This window comes from Berghia stephanieae, chromosome 15 (genome assembly GCF_034508935.2).
Source record: "Berghia stephanieae isolate SIO BIC M18660-M18661 chromosome 15, UCSD_Bste_1.3, whole genome shotgun sequence".
NCBI classification, from domain to species: domain Eukaryota; kingdom Metazoa; phylum Mollusca; class Gastropoda; order Nudibranchia; family Aeolidiidae; genus Berghia; species Berghia stephanieae.
In genome coordinates this window covers 12,085,955-12,107,665 of record NC_088374.1, presented here as the reverse complement: position 1 = coordinate 12,107,665, position 21,711 = coordinate 12,085,955, and the positions used below count along the sequence as shown (strand labels likewise).

The 21,711-nt window shown below is 36.2% G+C and overlaps 1 protein-coding gene across 1 annotated transcript; it reads left to right on the top strand.

Annotated features, from left to right (window-relative positions):
* The first annotated feature begins 4,216 nt into the window (after nt 1-4,216).
* On the top strand, nt 4,217-19,751 carry LOC144960373 (uncharacterized). The gene is made up of 6 exons (XM_078893455.1): nt 4,217-4,797; nt 5,210-5,296; nt 6,453-6,514; nt 7,331-7,547; nt 9,447-9,809; nt 19,705-19,751. The coding sequence occupies exons 1-6, from the start codon at nt 4,734-4,736 to the stop codon at nt 19,749-19,751; spliced, it is 840 nt and encodes a 279-aa protein (XP_078749581.1). The 5' UTR covers nt 4,217-4,733.
* The last annotated feature ends 1,960 nt before the right edge of the window (nt 19,752-21,711 follow it).

Sequence of the window (21,711 nt, the reverse complement as noted above, 5' to 3'; positions counted from 1 at the left end):
ATGTCAACTTTATTCTAAGCATCAATTGGCACAACATTTCCCATTATTTGTGTGAATTTGAAGTTTAAATATGATAAAATATTAGACCGAATGTGAAATTAAAGGGGAAATAATCTTCAAAATCTCAAAATGGTAATAACGGAGCTGGGAGTATTGGAAAACCATACACACACACACGAACACATACATACACACACACACACACACATATATATATATATATATATATATATATATAATATTTCAGGAATAATGATGATCAACTTCTACGATATTGTTTCGAGCTTGATCATAATTATACTTAAAACATTTTATAAATGGCTCCTTTTATCAAGAAGTTGAGCACTATTATTTCATGGTTTTCGTTATAATATAATATAATATATAATAATAATAATAATAATAATAATAATATAATAATAATAATAATAATAATAATAATAATAATAATAATAATAATGATAATAATAATAATGATAATATATATATATATATATATATATATATATATATATATATATATATATTACTTAACGACATATGTACCAACACCCACGACATCTGTTCGTTACGTATAGTTGATAATTAAGTAAACAAAATTAGATTTCAACATATGTTTTATCAAGACGGACATAATTGGTTAATGAGTTTTAAAGACAGAATCAAATTAAGTTGGATCATTAAACATAATAAAGGATTACCCCTCTCTAATTATTGTACGCTGATCATTTGTTATTTCAGAATTATTTATCCCAACCAGGTGGTACCGGCTGGAAGACAATTATAAGATTAGCGTTTGATTGGTAGCAACAGAGGTGTATGAAAAAAACTTAATTTTTTTTTAAATTGAGTATCTTTAGTAGATGATGAGCTGAAGAAATCTCTCTCTCTCTCTCTCACTCTCTCTCTCTCTCTCTGTCTCTCTCTTTGTCTCTGTCTCTCTCTCTCTATCTATCTCTGTCTCTCTCTTCTCTTCTATCTGTGTGCGTGTGTGTGTGTGTGTGTCTCTCTCTCTGTCTCTCTCACTGTGTCTCTCTTTCTCTCTCTCTCTCTCTCTCTCTCTATCTATCTATCTCTCTCAATCTATCTATATATATATATATATATATATATATATATATATATATATATATATATGTACACAAATATATTCCTTCTTTAAAAATTATAGCCTTGTGGAGAACATTGTGTTTAATTGAGTCAATTAAAAAAAAATTATACGATGCACAACTCTACTGAAAGATTAAAAAATTATAAATGTATTTTTTACAAATAGAAAAACAGATAACTTGATTTACTTTTATACTTTAAAGTCAGTTTGAAAGTTCGTTGAGTCAAACAGATATTATAAAATACGTACCGACGACACTACACTCTCAAAAACAACCAATTTCGACAATGTAAAAAGTTGTCAGTTTGGCGTTTTTACGCAAATCGTTGCATTCGAAATAATGTATTCACTTAATGTCAACGTTGCTGCTCGAAGCTCGAAAAAATAAATAATAATGTTTAATTGAATGTAAGCTTCAATTTAATTACAAAAACAGATCAAATGAACGTTTCGGGTTTCCCCTTTATCAACAAAACAGGATGAATGAAACACCACAGACGAATGAGATGTGGTAGTGGCGTTGTTACGATGAATAAACAAAACATTGGTTGGCAGGAAATTAGTATGCTCCTTTGTAAGGAAGCGCGAATTAAAATAGAGTATTAAATATTTCTAAAAGGTGCGGAATTAATTAAGTGAAAAGAGGGGAGGCGGGGAGGAACTGTGTAATGCAGTTTAGAACGTGAAACATAAAAAAAAAAAAAAAATAAGGGATGTCGGTATGTATAAATTATTAGTGACAGCAGCAGGAAGTCATCTGTGGTGTTTCATTCATCCTGTTTTGTTGATAAAGGGGAAACCCGAAACGTTCATTTGATCTGTTTTTGCAATTAAATTGAAGCTTACATTCAATTTCACATTATTATCTAATTGTATTCACCTAATTACTTTAAGGATTTCAGATCTACACTAAGTTTTCAACAGTTTTCATCTATTTATGACAGCAAGTATTATTATTGCCCCTTTGATGCTTTTAATGTGATGGTTTCGGGTGGATAATACCCAGGTTTAACATATGGCCACACCCTCAACAGAAATTCCTGAGTGAGGAGCTGTCCGATTGGCCTTTTTCAGCAAATCGTATTCATAATGATATTATTCACTTGATCACATTAAGTTATTCGGATTTAAAGAAATTTTAGATGTTTCACCGATTAACAACATCAACTAATATCACTGCTAATATTACTGTCGTTTTTATGCCATCGATGCGATAATTATTGCTCTTGGAAATATTTAGTCAAACGTTATCGGCAAACTGCCAATGGGAGCGATCTATATTCATGTCTTCGTCCAACCTATTCACCGATCGCATGAATTTTTGCTTTACAACGATTGGAGTTTTCTCAATGTATCTAAACACGCTGGTTTGTTTATGAACGTTGTAAACATACCCATGTATCATGCTGAGCAAAATGACCAATCGTAACGTTGGTTATTCTTAAAATGTGAACACTTTTCACTATGTGGGTTATTTTGAGCACACTTTGCATGTGACCAACGACCTCGAGCACATGGGAATGTAATTTAGATCATATCCATTGTATCTGTCTAGCTTCTAGCCCGAACAAAACAAAAATAGACATATTATTATGATGGAGTACTTGATACTGTTCGCATCTGCTTCAGATTTTCATTTCACCTCAGGATTAAAGTGGTCAAGACACCCATTTTCTCTCATGTAAGTTAAATCAGTGTATATTACTTAGTTATGGGAAAACTCTCAATTTTACCAATCAACAATCAAAACATGACCACCAGAGTACTGTACCACTGTACTGAAACGTAAGTTCTTGATCCCAGGATCGGGGGGACATTCCGAAAGCTCCTACATCCCCAGTATCCTTTCAATTTGTATTTTCAGCGTTGATCTTCTGTCAGGCGTTTATTTATTTAATTCGTCATCATATAGAAACTTTTTAAAAACTCTAGAACAAACCTTGATAGATTTATGAATGTTTAAAATTTCCTAATTTGACTATTGTTTTGTTCTGATTTGTGAAGTATTGAAAAGTAGTGCAAAGCAGTCCGATGGTTTTTTTTCTATTAGGGTTAGCTCGAGATCTGAGAATATTTTTTTTATTAGGGTTAGCCATACGTCTTAGCAAAGGTTCTAGGGTGCTTGTTTTTCCTATTACTATTAGGGCTACTTAAAGGTACTAGGTTTTATTTTTTCTTGGGGTCAGTTGAGGGAATATTATTTGACTTTTTTCCCTTTGTAGGAGATTTCATAAAGCCTCCCCAGGATTGTCTTTCAACTCTGCTCACGTCTGCTACTTCAGGTTTATTTTCGCGGTTGATTTTCTTACCACAACCTGTTTTCATACAAGGACAGCTGCATGTTGCTATGTCACGGGTCAGAGGCTATAGTGGCTTACACTCCATGTTGGGCCACACAGAAAAATCAACAGAGGATGTACCAAGTTACACAGACAACGTTGTTTACCAATCTGCCCCCATTAAATGATGGTGGGGGTACAATATCGAATGAAAATAGTTCTTTCCCCGCGAAATTGCGGCTTTTTACTAATATATATATATATATATATATATATATATATATATGTATTAATACCGGATAGGGAGACTTTTGGTACCCCTATTAGTTCATTTTACAGTACTTTACCAATAGGGAGACCAAAATCCGGTCCCCCTATTGATTTGACCTCTAGCACATTCACTTTTCTATTTTTAGTTTAAGGTTGTCAACCCAACCGTCAAGGATATATAATTGTAAATCATAGTATTGAAGTTATTTGTTAAACACCACAGTAAGAAGAGTTATGCCTAAATTTTCACGTTGGTCAATAAGGTGACCGCCTGAAAAAAGTACAATAGGGGTACCAGTGTTTTCATCGATATATTTCAATAGTGAGGCAATATATCTTTCCGAAATTTTCTCTAAAATTCTAGAGCATTATATGGATTTTTATAGTAATGAAAACCTAATATAAAATTGTGTGAAAGTTGATGAACTGAGGAATGAACAAGATATACGAATTATAATCTATTTTTAGAAACAGATTTATCGAATCTTGGTCCGGATTCTTATCTTGGTGACAAGAGACAAGCAAACATAGTAACTCTTTTTTTCGTGAAACGTATGTTTAGTCAATTTCGCGCATAAAGAGGCACTCGGCACTCACTCACTCTGCAAGTCGGTAGTAGGTGGTTATCAGTTATCAGCTCGGCCTTTAGTTCTTAGTCAAACGCTTCATCAAACCCATTATTGAGTAGCATGTTGATGCCTGATGCCAGTTGAAGCCATCTCGACGTCGTGAAATGGAGCATCTTCTGTCATAGCAGTAGAATCGTCAGATGCCGCATTTAAATCCTCCATTCCAGGCGTTGCTGTTGCCATATCGATCTTCGAAATGATTTGGTCTAGACGTCAAGTTGACCCGTTCTATGTCTGAAGAGATTTTAAAGTGCAATACCTAACATTATAACTTGATCTACAAAAGAGTCTTTTTAAATGAACCGCTGTGTTTCTATATTTTTCAAGAACCAAGGATATCTGATAACCACTGACTACTGACTTACAAAGAGAGTGGCCGACGGACGTCCTCTCTATAGCCGCAAGTATTTTTTCGTCACTTGCTGAGTTCCAAACTAGACGTCTATGGCATCGTGGGGTAAATTGATGCTGGAGGCATCATTGAAGAGACACCGAGATAATTATAATGGTAAGTTATTGGCCATTCTTATTACATCACAGTTGATTTAAGATTTTCAATAGGGTAGACATCACACACCGATTGATGATTGTCACTTGTCAGTCAGTCATTTGGAAGTGGAGTCAGATAATTCGGGAACTTCTGTAGACTGTAGATTCACACTAGTGAGTAAGATCTGTCGTTTACTACTAATACTACTACTACTACCACTACTACTTTTAGTTTTAGCGCTATCCAACTCAACACTTCTCGTGTTTATTTTATTTTGGCAAAACTAGAATGGATTTTTGAAAAGAATATAAAATAATTTAAACTTAAACCTGTCTTTGCATCTTGCTTTATGCATACAGTATGCCATATCACAGCCATCACAAAATCATAGTTTAATGTTGAGAATATGCTATTTCTTTTGTAACTTCAGATCAGAGAGATTTGAGCTTTAAAAATCCTGAAAAATGTCTTGCTGTCAATCCAGACAACCCTTTTGATGTGATCTATGATGTTAATGGTAAGAATGTAATTTGATGAGGAAATGAATAACATTTAGGTACACATAGTTTGCTTTTTTTTTTTTTTTTGAGTCATGATGTGTAATACTATTACAGTCCACTCCGGATAATTGCAACTCATTTAATCGCAACTTTCGGTTAATCACAATATTTCCTAAGCAATGGAAATAATTCTATATAAAAGTCACTGGTTAATTGCAACAAACTTCGGTTTTTTAAAAAGTGGTAAATTCAAGAAATCAAACAGTATATCATGATTAAATTTCATCATGGATGAAATCGTGACAGGTTGAAGAATCGAGAGTGAGCAGGATTTAATGCTACAGTAGTGTGTCACCACTCTGTTAGAGTCGAAAGAGGGCGGGGCTCTGCAGTATGGGTTTGTGACGTCATCGGTGGCCATTAAATAGAAGAGGGGTGGGGCTGGTCATAATCTTGACAACAGGTTATAAATGACAGTTATAAAGAGAGACTGAGCGATATCCTTTGTTTTAGGATTAACAACTGTGCATTGTGACCAATGAGTTTGGTGAGAGCTTATTGTCTCTCATTAAGGCTAATCTCTTTAACTCTGACAAATGTTGAATTGTTGAGAAAAAAGATTGAAACTTCTTCCAATCTGAATAAGATATCGGCTTGCTTCATAGCTGCTTTTGGTTGACAAATCTACACGGGGCTGCCATATGGTTTTTGTTTCAATCAAATTGCTCTATATGTGGTTGACTAAGAATATTATTTACTGGTTTGAGTTGACAATAAATGTGTAAAATGTTGAAATAGTGGACAGGAAACTGAATTTCGGTTAATCCCAACATTTTCGATGATCCCAAGGTATTGCGATTATCCTAAGTGGACTGTACCTGAATCTTGAACGAAAAACTATCATATGGATATGATTATAGACAGATTGGTTTCTGGAATTATATTTCCGTCCTCCCTTGCCAACTCTGACGTTCTTGAAATTTAAAAGAAAATAGCCAGAAGGTTTCGGACTTAATTTTCTTTTTTTTCCAAAGGACAATAGTCATAAGGTAAATAATTTTTTAAAAATCCTTTTACAGCATAAGATGGCATGATTTTATGTTTAAGAGTTTAGAGAAAAACTTGCACATGATAGTCTTCAGCTTTTTTTTGTTGTTTTTATTTTCTATATAGACTCCAACTCAGAGCCTGAAAGTGATGCAGAACAAAGTTCCATATCACATGATTCATTTGTGGTAAGTATGTACATTAAAATAAAATCATAACATTTGTATAGCGTTTATCCACAGTTGGCACCATGCTCAAAATGCTTCACATCACCATATTTTGTGGTGGACAAAACACATTTGCCACAAAAGATGAGACCTGCAGTCTGTTAGGCGCAATACAATATTTCAGGACAAGGACAACACTGTTTTACACCAGTGAGATCTCCTAGTTTTTTGTTGTTAAAAATTTTTCTTTGCAGTGGACTTCGCCAACAATAACACTATTTTAAACCTTCCTCGTTATATTTTGAAGTGATATTCATTGATGAGCCATTCACATTTGAAGTCGTTTGTTTTTTATTTGACAAAATGTGAAAATGATGCGTTTCCAGGAAAAATTAAAATAGCTTCTGTTGGGATTATACTTTTGATCTCGCATTTTGTCCAAATTCTCTTGCATCGTAATGTTTATCAACTTTTTTTGTTAACTATATTGCAGTTGCAAGGTTAGGAAGTTCATATTGTTGCAATGACAACCGTTTATATGTCCAGAATCGTAGTGATATAAAAAATTGTTTTGTAGTTGTTGGTCCTGGTGTAGGATTTAAAGAGTTGGTTAAAAACGGTTTACTGAAACCCTGGTTGGTGTATCTATATTTATCCAAGCACAGTTGAACATATTAAATACTTAGACAATATGTCTGCCTTTCTCAACTCTTTTTTATTATACTTGCATTATTAACCAGCTAATTGTTTAGTTGGATTATTAAACAATGGCTCTTCATGTTTATTGTCAACATGAATAAATTGATTGATCTGTCATCTTTTCCACAAAATATACAGGGTCCCGATTTTGTTGCTGACTCCGAGTCTGATTCCTCTACGTACTCTGTGAGGTACCCAATGCTGAGTACATCATTGTCTCTGGAACCTAGTGCTCATTCCCCAACTCAGTCAGAGCCTCATCCACAACTATCACAGACTGAACCTCGTTGCCAGTCTGGGACCCAGGTTCAACCCGAATGCTATACACTTGCAAACCAACGTGTTACGTGCAATGGTGAGTCATTTTTTTGTCATTCTTCTCCTTTGATATTTGTGGGATCAATTTTAATTTACCCATTCCTTTTAAAAGAAAACTTCCACCCCCTCCATGGTGCTGCATTTGTGTTATTGCATTTTTTTCTGTTTTGGCAGTGCTGCGTCGCAAAATACGCTACCATTTACATAACAAGCACAAATCCAAATTTGATAGGGTGGACATCTTAGAATCTGAAACCCCAATGTGTGAGTGATATCAGTGAAACCAGCCATAAAAATGTTCATGTTTATTTTATTGGGGGTTTTTTTGTCTGTAATAGACTTAAATTGCTTGTATTGTAAGTGTTAAAATGGTTTTTTTTGTTACAACCCATCTATATATTAAAACTGTTTCTTTGTATTTCTATGATGCTTAAGGCTTTTTTTCACAGACCAGCTGGAAACTTAACGAGAATCAGAGTAGATAACATTTTTATTAATCTTGCAACCTAAACAGTATATGATGATTGGGAGCATTTAAAGAAAAGCACATTTTCTTTTTAATTTGTCGGTACTAAAATTATACTTTGATAATGTCTGCTGTGCTACAAACCCTTTTGACTTCCAGGTTCAATATTTTTCTTTATTCTAAAATTCTTGGGTGTCCTTTCAATGACAACTGAGATCATTAAAATTCAGCTCACAACATGATGTGTGTAGATTTGATGAAAACATATGTTCGAGTTGAGAAGCAGTGTTCACGAACTTGCTGATCGTTTTTACTAGCATTTATTTTCCTAACTTACCTGTGTCAATTAACAAAGGCAAGACTCAAATATTTTCTATCTGAACAGTGTGTTTGTTATTGAAATATTTCCGGCATATACATGTCATATTTCATTCCCACAAAATATAAATCAGGATTAAGTTGTCTGGGCATCAGCATCGTTCAGGCAGTTGGGGGGAAGTCTTTAAGGAATTAATGAAGCCGATGCTCAACCGGTCTGGAGGACGTTTGATTGATGTCGGCTGTTTGTTCTGCCAGCCGGTGATGTTTTCTCACTCCCTCAATGACAAAGAAAGTCATTGTTATGACTATGAACTATAGTCTATTATTACTTTTGTTACTATATTAATTGTTACTTATTGCCGCTACTGTTATTATTATTATTATTATTATTATTATTATTATTATTATTATTATTATTATTATTATTATTATGATATTGCCTTCATTGCATTCTATTACTATTATTGATATAATTAATTTCTGATTGTTGTAAATAATTTATGTGAATTGAATTTTGTCGATTGGCCAAGGGCCTACAATAAACTTAAATGAAATGTTAGTCTTTGGATAGGACTTGGGTCTATTCTTGATTGCTTTTCCGCATGGGTCGAGTGAAGCATTTGGAGTAAATTTTGTTGCTCAACGTAAAAAACATGACGCTTACCATTCCGCTGATACTGATCCCTCCAAGGGGTGGTTGGGGAAAAACCTAAAATTCTTTTGACATTCTGTCTGATTTTTCGCTGAAACAACAAAGGACAATCTATGTATTCAGATGAGACTTCAATGTGTTACTATTCCGATTTATGTTCATATTTTGATTATAATGAAGAGGGAACCCTGAACCCAGTGAAGTGGGTGGATTGATCTATTTATTTCTATTTCAAAACAAAAATATGGCGTCTTTTCACTGGATTTGTTATGTGGCAGAGGTCTCCACAAATCTAACATACCTCTTCCAAAGGAATAGATGGTAGAAAAGTATATAACAAGAAGGAATTATGACAGTTACTTGTCCAGGCCTTAAATATTTGGAATGCTATTCCTCTCTATCGCTGTCATGTAGCTGATGTGCATACGATCTGTCTATTGATTTATTTTCATAGTTCATAGCATGATGTGCTTTATTTTCTTCTTTTTTTTTCCCAGAGAAATACAAAAAGCCAAGGAGACCCTGTCCATACTGTGGACAGTTGCAAACAAAACTCTCAAGGCATTTGATGAGGAAACACAAAGATGAGACAGAAGTTACAGAGGCCATGAAACAGCCTGTAAAGGAAAGGGATAGAACAATGGAGAATCTCAAGAAAAAGGGCATTTTTTATTCAAACACTAGAAACAATTCAATAGTTATGCGTGAGAGAGCACAAGGGTCACATGAAGTTGTTATGTGTGCTGGCTGTAAGGGGTTTTACTCTGGACGAAGGGTTTATGAACACAAAAAGAAATGTAGTACTGAGCATGCTCTGTGTACTGGGGTTGTAAAATTTTATCCCGTGGCTCCCAATGCAAGTAAAGAAATAAAGGAGAATATTCTTGACAAATTTCGGAATGATGAAGTGGGAAATTTGTGTCGATCAGACAAAGCTATAGTATTGTTAGGAACAAAATTGTGGAGTAAAAGTTCAAAGAAGGAGAGAAAAGTTATAATGAGTGATTTACGCATCTTAGGAAATTTGATTTTAAAAACTAGGAAGAGAACAAATCAACCTTCTTTCTCTGGAGAGGACGTGGTGAAGCGTTGTAACTTTAATGAAATATCGCAAACCATTTCTGAAATGACTTTGAAAGAGGATGGGACATTGAAAGCAGGCTTGAAGCTTTCAATTGGATTTATATTGAAAAAGTTAATTAATTTCTTAAAAGGGGAATATATAATGCAAAACAAAATGGAAGAATCCGCAGAGATAGATTTGTTCAAAGCTGTCCTGGATTATAATTGGGATAGTATTTTTTTTACAGCCAGAGTTCAATGTGAAGCAAAGAGAACAAATTTGAGAAAACCCAAAGAGATGCCATTAGAGAATGATATAAAGAAGCTACGGCAATTTATTACTGAAGAGATGGTCCGTATTTGTGAGGATGATTATCAATTATTTGATTCACATATGTTTGTTAGGCTTCGCAATGTCATCGTAGCTAGGCTTACAATGTTTAATGCGAGGAGAGGCGGAGAACCCGCAAGGATGTTGTTAAAAGACTGGAATGATGCAGATTCAGGTGTATGGGTTGATCCCCAGCTTGTACAACATGTCACTGATCCTCTGGAAAAAGCGTTACTTGAGAAGTATAAGCTGGCCTATCAGTCTGGAAAGGGAAGCAAGATGTTGGTCCCTGTGTTGATACCCAATGACACAATTCAGCCTTTAAGGAAACTTGCACAGGAGCGTAAAGCTGTTGATATTTCAGACAACCCATTTCTTTTTCCAAATACAGGAATATCCAAAGATCATGTAAGTGGTTACATTGCCATCAAATATGTCACTTCCTTAGTAAAGGATTTAGAGAAACCCAGTTGTTAATAGCTGATAAATTCAGGCACCGAGCTTCGACATTATTTGCCTTACTTGATGTCCCACAACACGAGAGAGATGTCTTCTATCGACATATGGGACACAGTGAATCAATCAATCAAAACATTTATCAGTGTCCACTTGCAATACGAGAAATAACAGAAGTTGGTCATTTTTTGGGTCAAATTGATAACTCAGCATCGGTCACTGGGGAAGGAAATTGTAACATTGAAACAAATGACTTTGTAGTGAATAGAGACTCAAATGCAAATTTTGGAACATCCATAGTAACAGCTGCAAATCAAGAAGAAATATTTGATGGTGAAGCAGGAGTGCCAAATCAGCTTACGTGTTCTTCAAAACAAACTGAACCCAAGAGGAATTCAAGCAAAAATCGGAGATACATGTCATGGTCAGATGAGGATACAGATAGAGTCAAGTCATATTTTAAAAACTTTGTCGAAGATGTTTCAGCACATGGTTCAAGGGGATCATTACCTAGAAAGTCTGAAATTATTCTGTTCTTAAAACACCACAGGGTATTTTCACAAAAAGGAATCCCTGAAGGTACACTAATTAGTTTGGTGAAGACAAAGATTTTTAATGAAAGAAATAAATATAGAAGGGAAAGAGCGTTTCAATCGGTGTAATGACAATCATGAATTTGATTTGTATTATATTCATTGTATTGTATAGTGTTATTGACATATTTTGGGGGTTTACAAAAACGTTTTATCTTTATATAGTACAATCTGTTCATCATTGCAATATCCTTTTTTATATTATATGAACATTCATTTGCTCAGCTTGAGAGACAAATGCTTTGTAGAACCATAGCTGTCAACCGTTCTGTTAAAAACGGATTTGTTCCGTATTTGACTTCCTGAGTCAGTAAGTGCTTATTTTTAGTTCAAAATCCGTATTTTGTAATTTTTGACTAATTTGTGGTAAAAAAGCCATGTGAGCCTAATGAATTATTATTATTGATCCATTATTATTACTATTACTACTACTACTATTGTTGTTATTATTATTATCATTATTATTGGTGTCCAGTGAGAGCATAATCTCCATTTGTGTAGCTCTTTAATTTGAATTATGCCTCTATCATAAATGATTTTCAACAATTAAAAAAGTTCCATTCGTTTATATGACGCCTGTATTTTACTCAAACCTTTCATAATGTATTGGAGATTTGCATAGGATATGGATGTTAGCCTCGATATACTTTGAATATTCTAAGACAGTATTGATACTTTCACTATTTGTTACAAATATTATTTTAATTAAGAATAAAATTAAATCCACCTTTTTGATTGGAAGGTATTCAATAAGAAAATCAATTGCTTATATTGATTAAAGATGACAATGATTATTTCCCTTTATTAATTTATGAAATATATAAATTTAATCCCTTTAAAAACATCTTCATCTGATTTTAATTTTTTTTTTTTCAAGCAAGCTTTTGTAACGGTTTAGGTTCAAGAAAAATAAGTATACTCCATTTTTAGGTGTGTTTATCTTGTCAAAGTAAAGAAGTAGGAATTCTCTAATATTTAGAGGTGCATTTTACTATAACTACTATTATAGTATACTACTTACAGACCATTATGTTGCATGAAAGAAAACATATATGCAATCGTCTACTTTTTATCTGAACTCACCTAATTTTTACCCCAAAACGCCCTCTCAAGTGATGTACCAGGTTGGTAGTTATGCATTTCTAACCATCTTAAGTTATTTCATTTATTTTACAATTGTGCTTCTTGTGTATTGGTCCTTATCAAAGTTGAGGCAGTTGAATTCTTTCTTTATATTGTCCGTTCTGAATTTTGATCTCATTGTGGAAAGCTCCCATAGCGGGCAGGGAGGTACACACTGTGTCTTCTATCCCTTATATCTGTTTTCCAACATGCTTTCAGTCTTTGTCTTGGAATGAGATTACTTGTTTTTTTCCTGGCCCTCGCCGGAGTCCTAGCTGGAGGGAAGCAGTCAAATGCATATTTATTGTTTTGGGAGATGATATTTTTTTCCTTGTAAATCATCTCTCTGTTATGTATTATTACTATATTTGTTATTTTTTAATGTATAATGTAAGCATTTGAGTGTGTTCCTCTTTGTTGGATTTTGTTCTTGTGTCCGGATAAGACTTATAGGTGATCTCAAACTAAGTACATTGGTGATACGCTCTTGGAATCTACATCTGATCCCTATTTGTTCCCAGTTCCCCTATGTCTTACTTTCTCTTGGATGCTTCAACTGTAATTCTAGAACTTTTTACTATCCAATTTTCTTCCTTTTTACTGGCGCTGATATAACCTAAATGTGTTGCAAGCGCCGTAAAACCCTTAAAAACAAAACAACAATCATTGTGGAAAGTGTCATTTTAACGATTCAAATGTGCTGGTACTAAACCCGATAATTGAGCAACATTTGGACTAGCCTCTGTCATCTCAAACTTGTTAGTGTTAGTAATAGTAATTAAAAAGGCTGACTTTTATATGTTGCGATTCGATGAAGGGGGGGGGGGGGGGGGCTTCGGCACACATCGTCCCTCATCCCGGGCCAAATGAGCGTTCCTTATTTTATTTTTGAAAAGTTGGCAGCTATGTAGAACTATCTGAAAGAATCAGATATGGCAGAATAAAAAGTCTTTCTACTAACCCTAACTTAATTGGCCAATGTAGCTTTATGTTCAGCATTTTCTAGATACCTAATGTAAAATTTCACTATTCTTTTTATGATAATTTTAAGAGTTGCAATCTTTAGAGGCGACTGTCAAGAAATGACACCTCTGTGCATTTAATTTCATTCTTTCTTTATCCCCTCATCCTTAATCAGAATAATAATAATTAATAATGAAAAAAAATGCAGCAACGACAGCTTAGAACGGCATAAAGTGCTTAAGAATTATTTTTTTTGCATTAAACTTTATTCAAACGATTTTCAACACTTTTGCTTCACAGTTTATGCTTTTTAACAAATGCAATTAAGCAACTTACCAGCAACAACATATTGGTTTGTTATCATTTGAGGGTTTTATCAGTAAAACTGTTTCTATCCTTTTATGTTGCACTGTACACATAGCAAACTTCATGCTTTTATTTGGTGACCAAAGACATGTGATACAGTGGATGAATGTTTGTGATGGCTTTTGGAACTGAAATAAACCTGCAATATGATTTGTAGACTTCTATCGTTATGTATCATTTTTCGGTCAAATGTAAATGTAATTTTACACGAGCTTGATGTATCATAAAACCCACAATGAGCTCAACGTGCAGCTGGTAGTACATTTATATGGACACGAACAGAACAACGTTGTTACAATTCAGTAACGTACTCCAATTAACACAAGTGAGACTGTAAATGAGACTTTTACAATGACTCTGCATCGCCACAAATATAGATTCGAACCCTGGCAACTCGGGCGTCAGACGAACTGTCTACCACGAAACCAAAGCAAGCATTGTGCAAGTTAAAGTGAATGAGATGTTGATTGAAGCCGTTCATTGTGTCCATCAGATCTGCTGTCCTATCCATCCAACTCCATTCACTGGGTGGGGTTCCCGACTTCCCATAATGGGCAGGGACGTACTCGTTGCGTCTTCTATCCCCCTATGTCTGTTTTCCAACTTGTTTTCTGTCTTTGTCTCGGGATGGGATTACTTGGTTTTGTCCAGGACCTGGCTGGGAGGGAAACAGTCAAATGTATAGTTCGAGTTTTGGGAGATTATTTTTCCCTTGTAAATCATCTGTCTGTTATGCTCTTTATTGTTTTGTTTACATATTATTTATGCTTTGTAAACATTTGAGTGTATCCCTCTTTGTTGGGACCTGTGCTTGTGTCTGAATGAGACGTTTAGGTGATCTCAAACTAAGTACTTTGATAGTGGGCTCTTGGAATCTACTGTTTCCTATTTGAAACAAATCCCCTTTGCCTTACTTTTTCTTGGGTGCTCTAATTGTAGTTCCAGAACTTTTTACTATCCCATTTTCTTCTTTTTACTGGCGCTGATATAACCTTAATGTGTTGCAAGCGCCGTAAAACCCTTTAAAACGAAACAAAACAAACCAAGTCCATTCAGTGGTATACAACAACAACAAATAAACTCCTCTGCCTGGTCCCTTCTATCTCTGATCTTAACCTGGGTCGTCAGGTTTCTAAAGGGGTCGGGGACTGCAAAAACAATGGCGCACGGAGCAACTGGGAATATTTTTTGCCGTGTTTGAGTCCCAGGTTATTTCCCTGAGCGCCCCTTCTGAGGGATGGACCTTCCCAGGAGTTAGTAAATGCGTTGCTCGGCCACTTCACTCTACGCACACTGGGACTGGGATAAGCTTCGACACTATGGCCATGAAGCTCTTAATCTTAAGGACTTACTTTATTTTAGACAATTTGGTGGTAGCTCACTTGAAAATGCACTCTTAGGTATACACATATATAAACATATACTGGGCTCCCTAAAAGGGTTTTTTAATGTGGTCTCCCTAAAAACATGTTTTTACCAAATGTCTCCTTAAAGCTACAGAAACACTTAGTAAAACATTAGGGGGACCGAGTAATTTTCTATATACCATTGTGATCATCAAGCATCAGAATTGTGTTCATAAATCATTGTAGGGAATCAAACTATACTCATTTGAACAAAGATTGAACAGTTTAATCAATTTGAACAAGACTATGCTTGGTCCTCCAATTGGTGCATTTCACAGTGGTCACCTTAATAGTGGATTGATACTTATATATATATATATATATATATATATATATATATAATTACTATTATTATTATATTATTATTATTTATTATTATTATTTATTTATTATTATTATTATTATTATTATTATATTATTATTATTATTATTATTATTATTACTATTCATACTACTACTACTACTACTACTACTACTATTGCTGCTGCTGCTGCTGCTGCTGCTGGAGATGAAGTGAGTAGGAAATTGCCAGAAGACAATAGAGATGGGTGATGGGTGTTTGAACCCGCGACCTTACTGGTACAACTCCGCCTGGCCGGTGGGAGCGTGACTCTATCGTATGAGCTATCCACGATCGCATAAAAGATCGTCTCTGACCCTAGTCACTATTAGACCTCTCTCTCTCTCTCCCGACTACTTGAGATCGTGGATCAAACGCACACAACCTCCGCGAAGTTAGTTGGCCAGCAATTAAGCTTAATAGCCAATATTCTCAACACAAACATATAGCATAGAAACAGTTGAGACATTGAGTATGCTCCGTATTTGGGGTGAATTTTTAATTCAGAAAAGTGAGTGGAGCAGGCACTTATGTTGATAAAAACAAGAGATAAGTGAGTAGGAAAGTGAGAAAAGACAATAGAGAATAACAATTTTTATTGTCTATTGTCTTTTGGCACTTTCCTACTTCAGTCAACAACAACAAACAATAAAGACAAAAATACATTACTAAAGTCCAGGTAGACGACAGAGATAATTTTAGGTCTTCAGTAGTAAAAAATCTGGTAAGTATCTGGACCATAACAGCGGTGTCTCTCTCCGAAAAAAAATGTAATGTCGCCATAGTGGCATTATTATGTCACGTTATACAAGTTACGTGTTGCTGCTGGTCAGGGACTCTTTGTAAAGCGCTTTGAGCACGCCACACATAGTAGGTGTTACGCTATATAAAGCGGTTTAAGTGTTTTTTAAGCACTGATTTCTATTGAGTAGCCACTTGGTTAAGGCATTCCTGTCTAGTGTTGTTAGAGTGTGGACGTCCCCATTGGTCAACATGGAGGTGACCGGTTGTTTTACATGTAGTGTTTGACCTGTTAACTCGTCGTGCTCTGTAAAACTCGTATATGAAATTTGTTCAGGATACTCGCAAACCTGGGATCTCCCAAGGCTGGAACCCACGCCCTTCCGATCAGAAAGCGAGTGTCATCAATACCATAAGACCATATAGCCGTAAACCAAACGAACACTTCTAGGCTGTCCAAAATCGGTATTATACATCATAAACTTTATCGTGGAGTTTCATCTATATATCCAATATCCACTTAATGTGCTTAACGTGCTTTATTCGTTGTCCAAAGCAAAAGAGCATTACTCAACTTATAGAACAAAACATAATGAATGCACGTGAGGCCCTCTTACAATAAATTATATTCGACACAGACAGTATTCTTACCTGACAGCTACTTATCTTACACCTAAGATACGGCTATGTAGTCTTGTGGTATGACACTCGCTTTCGGATCGGAAGATTCTGTGTTCAAGAATCGCTCGGTTCTTTACTCACATTCTCTTACCGCATCCAACTGTGAAATGAGTACCTGACCGTAAACAGCGCTGTGTTGCTGTTGGTCAGGGACCCCCTGTATAGAGATTTGAACAAGTTTAGTGGGTACTGCGCTATGTAAACGAAGTCTGATTTTCCAATAACTCCTAAAGTCGAATTTTCAAATTTCTGAAATTTTCCATCCATGAGATAAATTGAAATGTAAATTATATTTTAAGCATCAAATTGCACAGGAATTTCCTTAGATTTGTGGGATTTTAGAGTTTAACTATCATAATAATATATTATATCGAATGATAAACTCTAGGGGATATAACCCTGAATATCTCAAAATAATAAAAACGGAGTGTAGGAGTTTTGGAAAACCACTCTTCAAATGTTCTAGTAAACTTCCGCTCTAACTTGCACGTCCTTAGTCACAAAATGAACGCATCGTTTTGATTACATTCAAAGATCTTAGAAAGGAGGTGCTCATGTTTTCTCTGACGTCCATCTGGTCTTTATGTAATGCATATTTAATATATTTTTGTATTGGTTTTATCTTTGTTGATGGCTGGGTTTTGAGCCCGAAACGTTCCATGTTTTGGTGGGATTTTTTTCTTTTAAGCTCTTATATTCAGTTCGTGTATTACTTCATAACCAGAGTCTAACACCTGAGTGACTTAATAGGGAATGAGATTAGCGGAAAGTAGCGTCCCTTGATTGGACGTCACCCATAGTCTGTGACGTCACCGGTGGAAAGGTTATTAGAGAGTGTAATATAGTTATAAAATGAGTATACAATACAGGATGATTGGATTTAGTGCAGCTCTTTATTTTCAAGCTAGCTGGATACGAAACGAAAAATAATAAACGGAAAAAACAAGGGAGCTAAAAAGTTCTTATTATTAGGTGAAGTGGTTCTTATCAAAAGGGTTGGTATGAACGTATTATTTACATTACTGTTACATCCCCCTTCTCAAATAGAACGTAAGCATATTTTCTAATCAAGACTGAGATAGATATTTAAACACGTTATGCTCGTAGGGCCTGTCTAGAACATAGAACTTAGAACATCAAATGTAATTTGGGGACCCTAGGTTAAGAACCTCAGATCAGCCAATCAGTGGGCAGGATGCCAAAAAATAACAAAACTAACGTAAAGATTTAAAGTTTCAAATGACCTCAGTAAGCTTTCCTAATGTTTTAGATTAACATAAGGTAGGATGAGATCATAATAAGTTGGAAAATAGGCTCTTCAATGTGGGCATCACCTGAAAGAAAAATGACTAGAGGTCCCGTGACCTCGACCCAGTGGAGGGCATTATTGTGTCCCTTTATCCACTGGTCCCTAACTAGTGTTTGTCTTTGTGTTCACCTCAATATCCATTAATATTCAGTGTAGGCGTAGAAATTTGGTGCATTGTGGGTATTGTGTATTGCATTCTACAGCACTACCTATACTAGTGAAATTGCCTATGAAATGATGTAGACTATTCTGACAGTCACTCTTCCTCAAGGGTATTATTGCAAGTATACCTGTGTAGAGGGTAATGAAGAGTGAGAATAAAGTGGAGGTGGCAGGTGACGATAGTAAACTTATGGTTAGTAGTTTTCGACGAGCCTTTTAGGGCGGATAATTTCCCGACCAGATCTTGTGTGGTGGGTAGGTACAGGAATGTGAGTCTCCAGGGCATTGTCTGGACCATTGTTTGTCTCCTGCTGTGCAAGTTGTGTTGTGTACTCTTCGTTGTTGTTGAGCGATGGAGAACCTGGTGTCTTTCTTTCCTTAAGATGCATACGATTTCTGCGGACAGTACCGTTGGGTGTCTCCAATGTGTAGCTTCTTGGTTGAGAGAGGGATCTAGAAATGACTTGGGTTTGTAACGAATATTTTTGTGTTCGTGGATAGCTCACACGGTAGAGCCACGCTCTCACCTGCCAGGCGGAGTTGTCGTACCAATAAGGTCGCAGGTTCAAACCCCGCCACCGCCGCGAAAAAAAATTATTCTCTATTGTCTTCTGGCACTTTTCTACTCACTTCATATCTTGTTGTTACCAACATAAGTGCCTGCTCCACTCACTTTTCTGAATTAAAAATTCACCCCATACACCGGAGCATACTTAATGTCTCAATCGTTTCTATGTTATTTGTTTGTGTTGAGAATATTGGCTATTAAGCTTAACTGCTGGTCAAAATTACTTCGCGATGGTGGTGTGCGAACGAATCGGCGGTCTCAAGAAGTGGGTGAGAGAGGGATCTAGAAATGACTTGGGTTTGAAACGAATATTTTTGTGTTCGTGGATAGCTCACACGGTAGAGCCACGCTCTCACCTGCCAGGCGGAGTTGTCGTACCAATAAGGTCGCAGGTTCAAACCCCACCACCGCCGCGAAAAAAAATTATTCTCTATTGTCTTCTGGCACTTTTCTACTCACTTCATATCTTGTTGTTACCAACATAAGTGCCTGCTCCACTCACTTTTCTGAATTAGCTTCTTGGTTCCGCGGCATGATCTATCACTGTTGCTGCTGACCATGTATGGTAAATTGGGTCTTGTAGGAGGACCGGCTGACCTCTATGCAGCTGTGGAAGAGTGTTAGATACTTTGTCGTATTGTTCCTTTTGTTTCAGCTGTCTATGTTTCGGGTTGTCCCGAGCTTGTTCTATTCTGGGGGTGATCTTCATTGTTCATGGTATTGGAGTTCGGATTGATCTGTTGAACAGAAGTTCAGCGGGGAAGGTAATGTCTGGTCAATCGGTGTCGTTCTTAGGTTGAGTAGAGCAAACTGGGGATTTTGTTTGGTCTCTTTTGATCTCTTTAAGCAGTTCTTAACCGTCTGCACCATCCTTTCAATGAAGCCGTTTGATTGTGGGAAATAAGGACTGGAAGTTATATGTTCGATTTCCCATTTCTTCATGAATGCTTTAAATTCCGTGCTTGTGAACTGTTTTTGCGTTATCGGTCACAAGCGTGAGAGGAATACCGTGAATAGCAAACACTGATTGAAAGTATTTAATTATCTCTTGACTTGTCATGGTTGTCAGTGTTTTTACGAATGGCATCTTGCTGAAGTAGTCTCCCATTAGGATATAATTTTTTCCATCCAGAGGAATATGTCTGCCGCTAACTTCTCAAATGGGATATCGGTATTTGGGCTGTAATAGCGGTTGACGTACCTGGCTTTTTCCATATTTGTTGCAAATCTGACACGAATGTACCTTCATGGTGATGTCTTTTGTCATACCGATCCAAAATACATTGTTTTTTTGCACGTAGAATGCATTTTTCTCGACTTGATGACCAACATGAATTTTGTCCAGTATCATTTCTCGTAATTTCTTTGGTATCAAAATAGCTGTGCCTTTAATGATGAGGTCATTGTCAAAAGAGAGTAACTCTTTCATGGACCAGTAAGGTCTCAGTGCTTTCTTCACTTGACTAATGTCTTCAGGCCAACCTTCTCTTATTTGCTATTTGTGTCCTATGGTGTTCTCTTTTAATGGCTTTGTTAAGATCTTTGGGGTCCAAGCACACCCGGAGTTTTCCATTAGATATTCTACTGAATGCCAATGAATTTACCCAATCTGTCGGCTGACTCACTGGCTCAATGACACCTATTTCTTCCATCCTTTTTAGCTCTTGTAGTAGCTCGTCCCGTATGTGTATGGGACATTTCCTTGGTGGATGTATTACAGGTGTGGCGTCTTCCCGGAGAGTAATATGGAATTTCCCTTCAAAGTTGCCAATGGAGTCGAAACATTCGGGAAAGTCGTGCTTTAGCTCATCGAGTGGTGTTTTTGTTTTGGCTTGTATAGCGCAGTTTATTTTCACCAGGTTGAGTAGACGACATGCTTCAAGTCCTAAAATATTTGGGCTGTTTGAGTCTACTGCATAAAATGTGAGGCTGTGACCTTTGCATTTGACTTGTAAGCAGCCTCTCTGCTCAATTGTACCACCTCCGTAGCCAGATAAGATTGTCTTGTTTCCTGTGAGCACCTTGTCTATGTCTTCTTCAGGATATATTTGGTTCAATGCTCTCATTGTGATAATGTTTCCATTCGCACCATTGTCGACCTTGACTCTCAGGTTCATAATTTCTATTATGTGAGGTACTTCCAATGGAATTCTCGTATATATTTCATCTCTCAGTTTTTTGTCAATCCCGACAGTATCAATGTTGAATTCATCGTCGTTCATAGTTTCTGCCATTAGGTCATGAACTTTTGTCTTGAGTGTAAATCTACGATTTTTATCCCATTGTTTATGGTCTCGATTGTTTTGTTTCGAGTTAGGGAGGATGGATCTGCAAACGTTTGCCCAATTGTTAGGCTTGTCACATATCTTGCACATTGTGCCGAAAGCAGGACATTTTCTTCGTTCGTGTCGAAGACCGCATTGACCGCACTGTTGTAGTTGTCTATGATCTCTTGCTTTTATGGCATCTAGTTCGGCCTGTGTTCTTGACTCCGCTCCCGAGGCTGCTGTGCTATATTCTGCCATGTGCCGGATTGATGCCTCGTGGCTTTTAAGCAAGTTTATGGCTGTTTCGAGATTAAGCGCATCACCTGTTCTAGTAGTCGCTTTCGTTCGTTTTGGTATTTAATTCCTTTAATCAGCTGCTCCAGAATCCTGTCATT

Excerpts from the sequence above, each read along its gene's own strand:
- LOC144960373 (XM_078893455.1), top strand. The coding sequence starts at position 4,734 with ATGGCATCGTGGGGTAAATTGATGCTGGAGGCATCATTGAAGAGACAC. Across the intron at positions 5,297-6,452 it reads TGTGATCTATGATGTTAATG|ACTCCAACTCAGAGCCTGAA; the intron begins GTAAGAATGTAA and ends TTTTCTATATAG. Across the intron at positions 9,810-19,704 it reads TCCCGTGGCTCCCAATGCAA|CTGTCTATGTTTCGGGTTGT; the intron begins GTAAAGAAATAA and ends CTTTTGTTTCAG.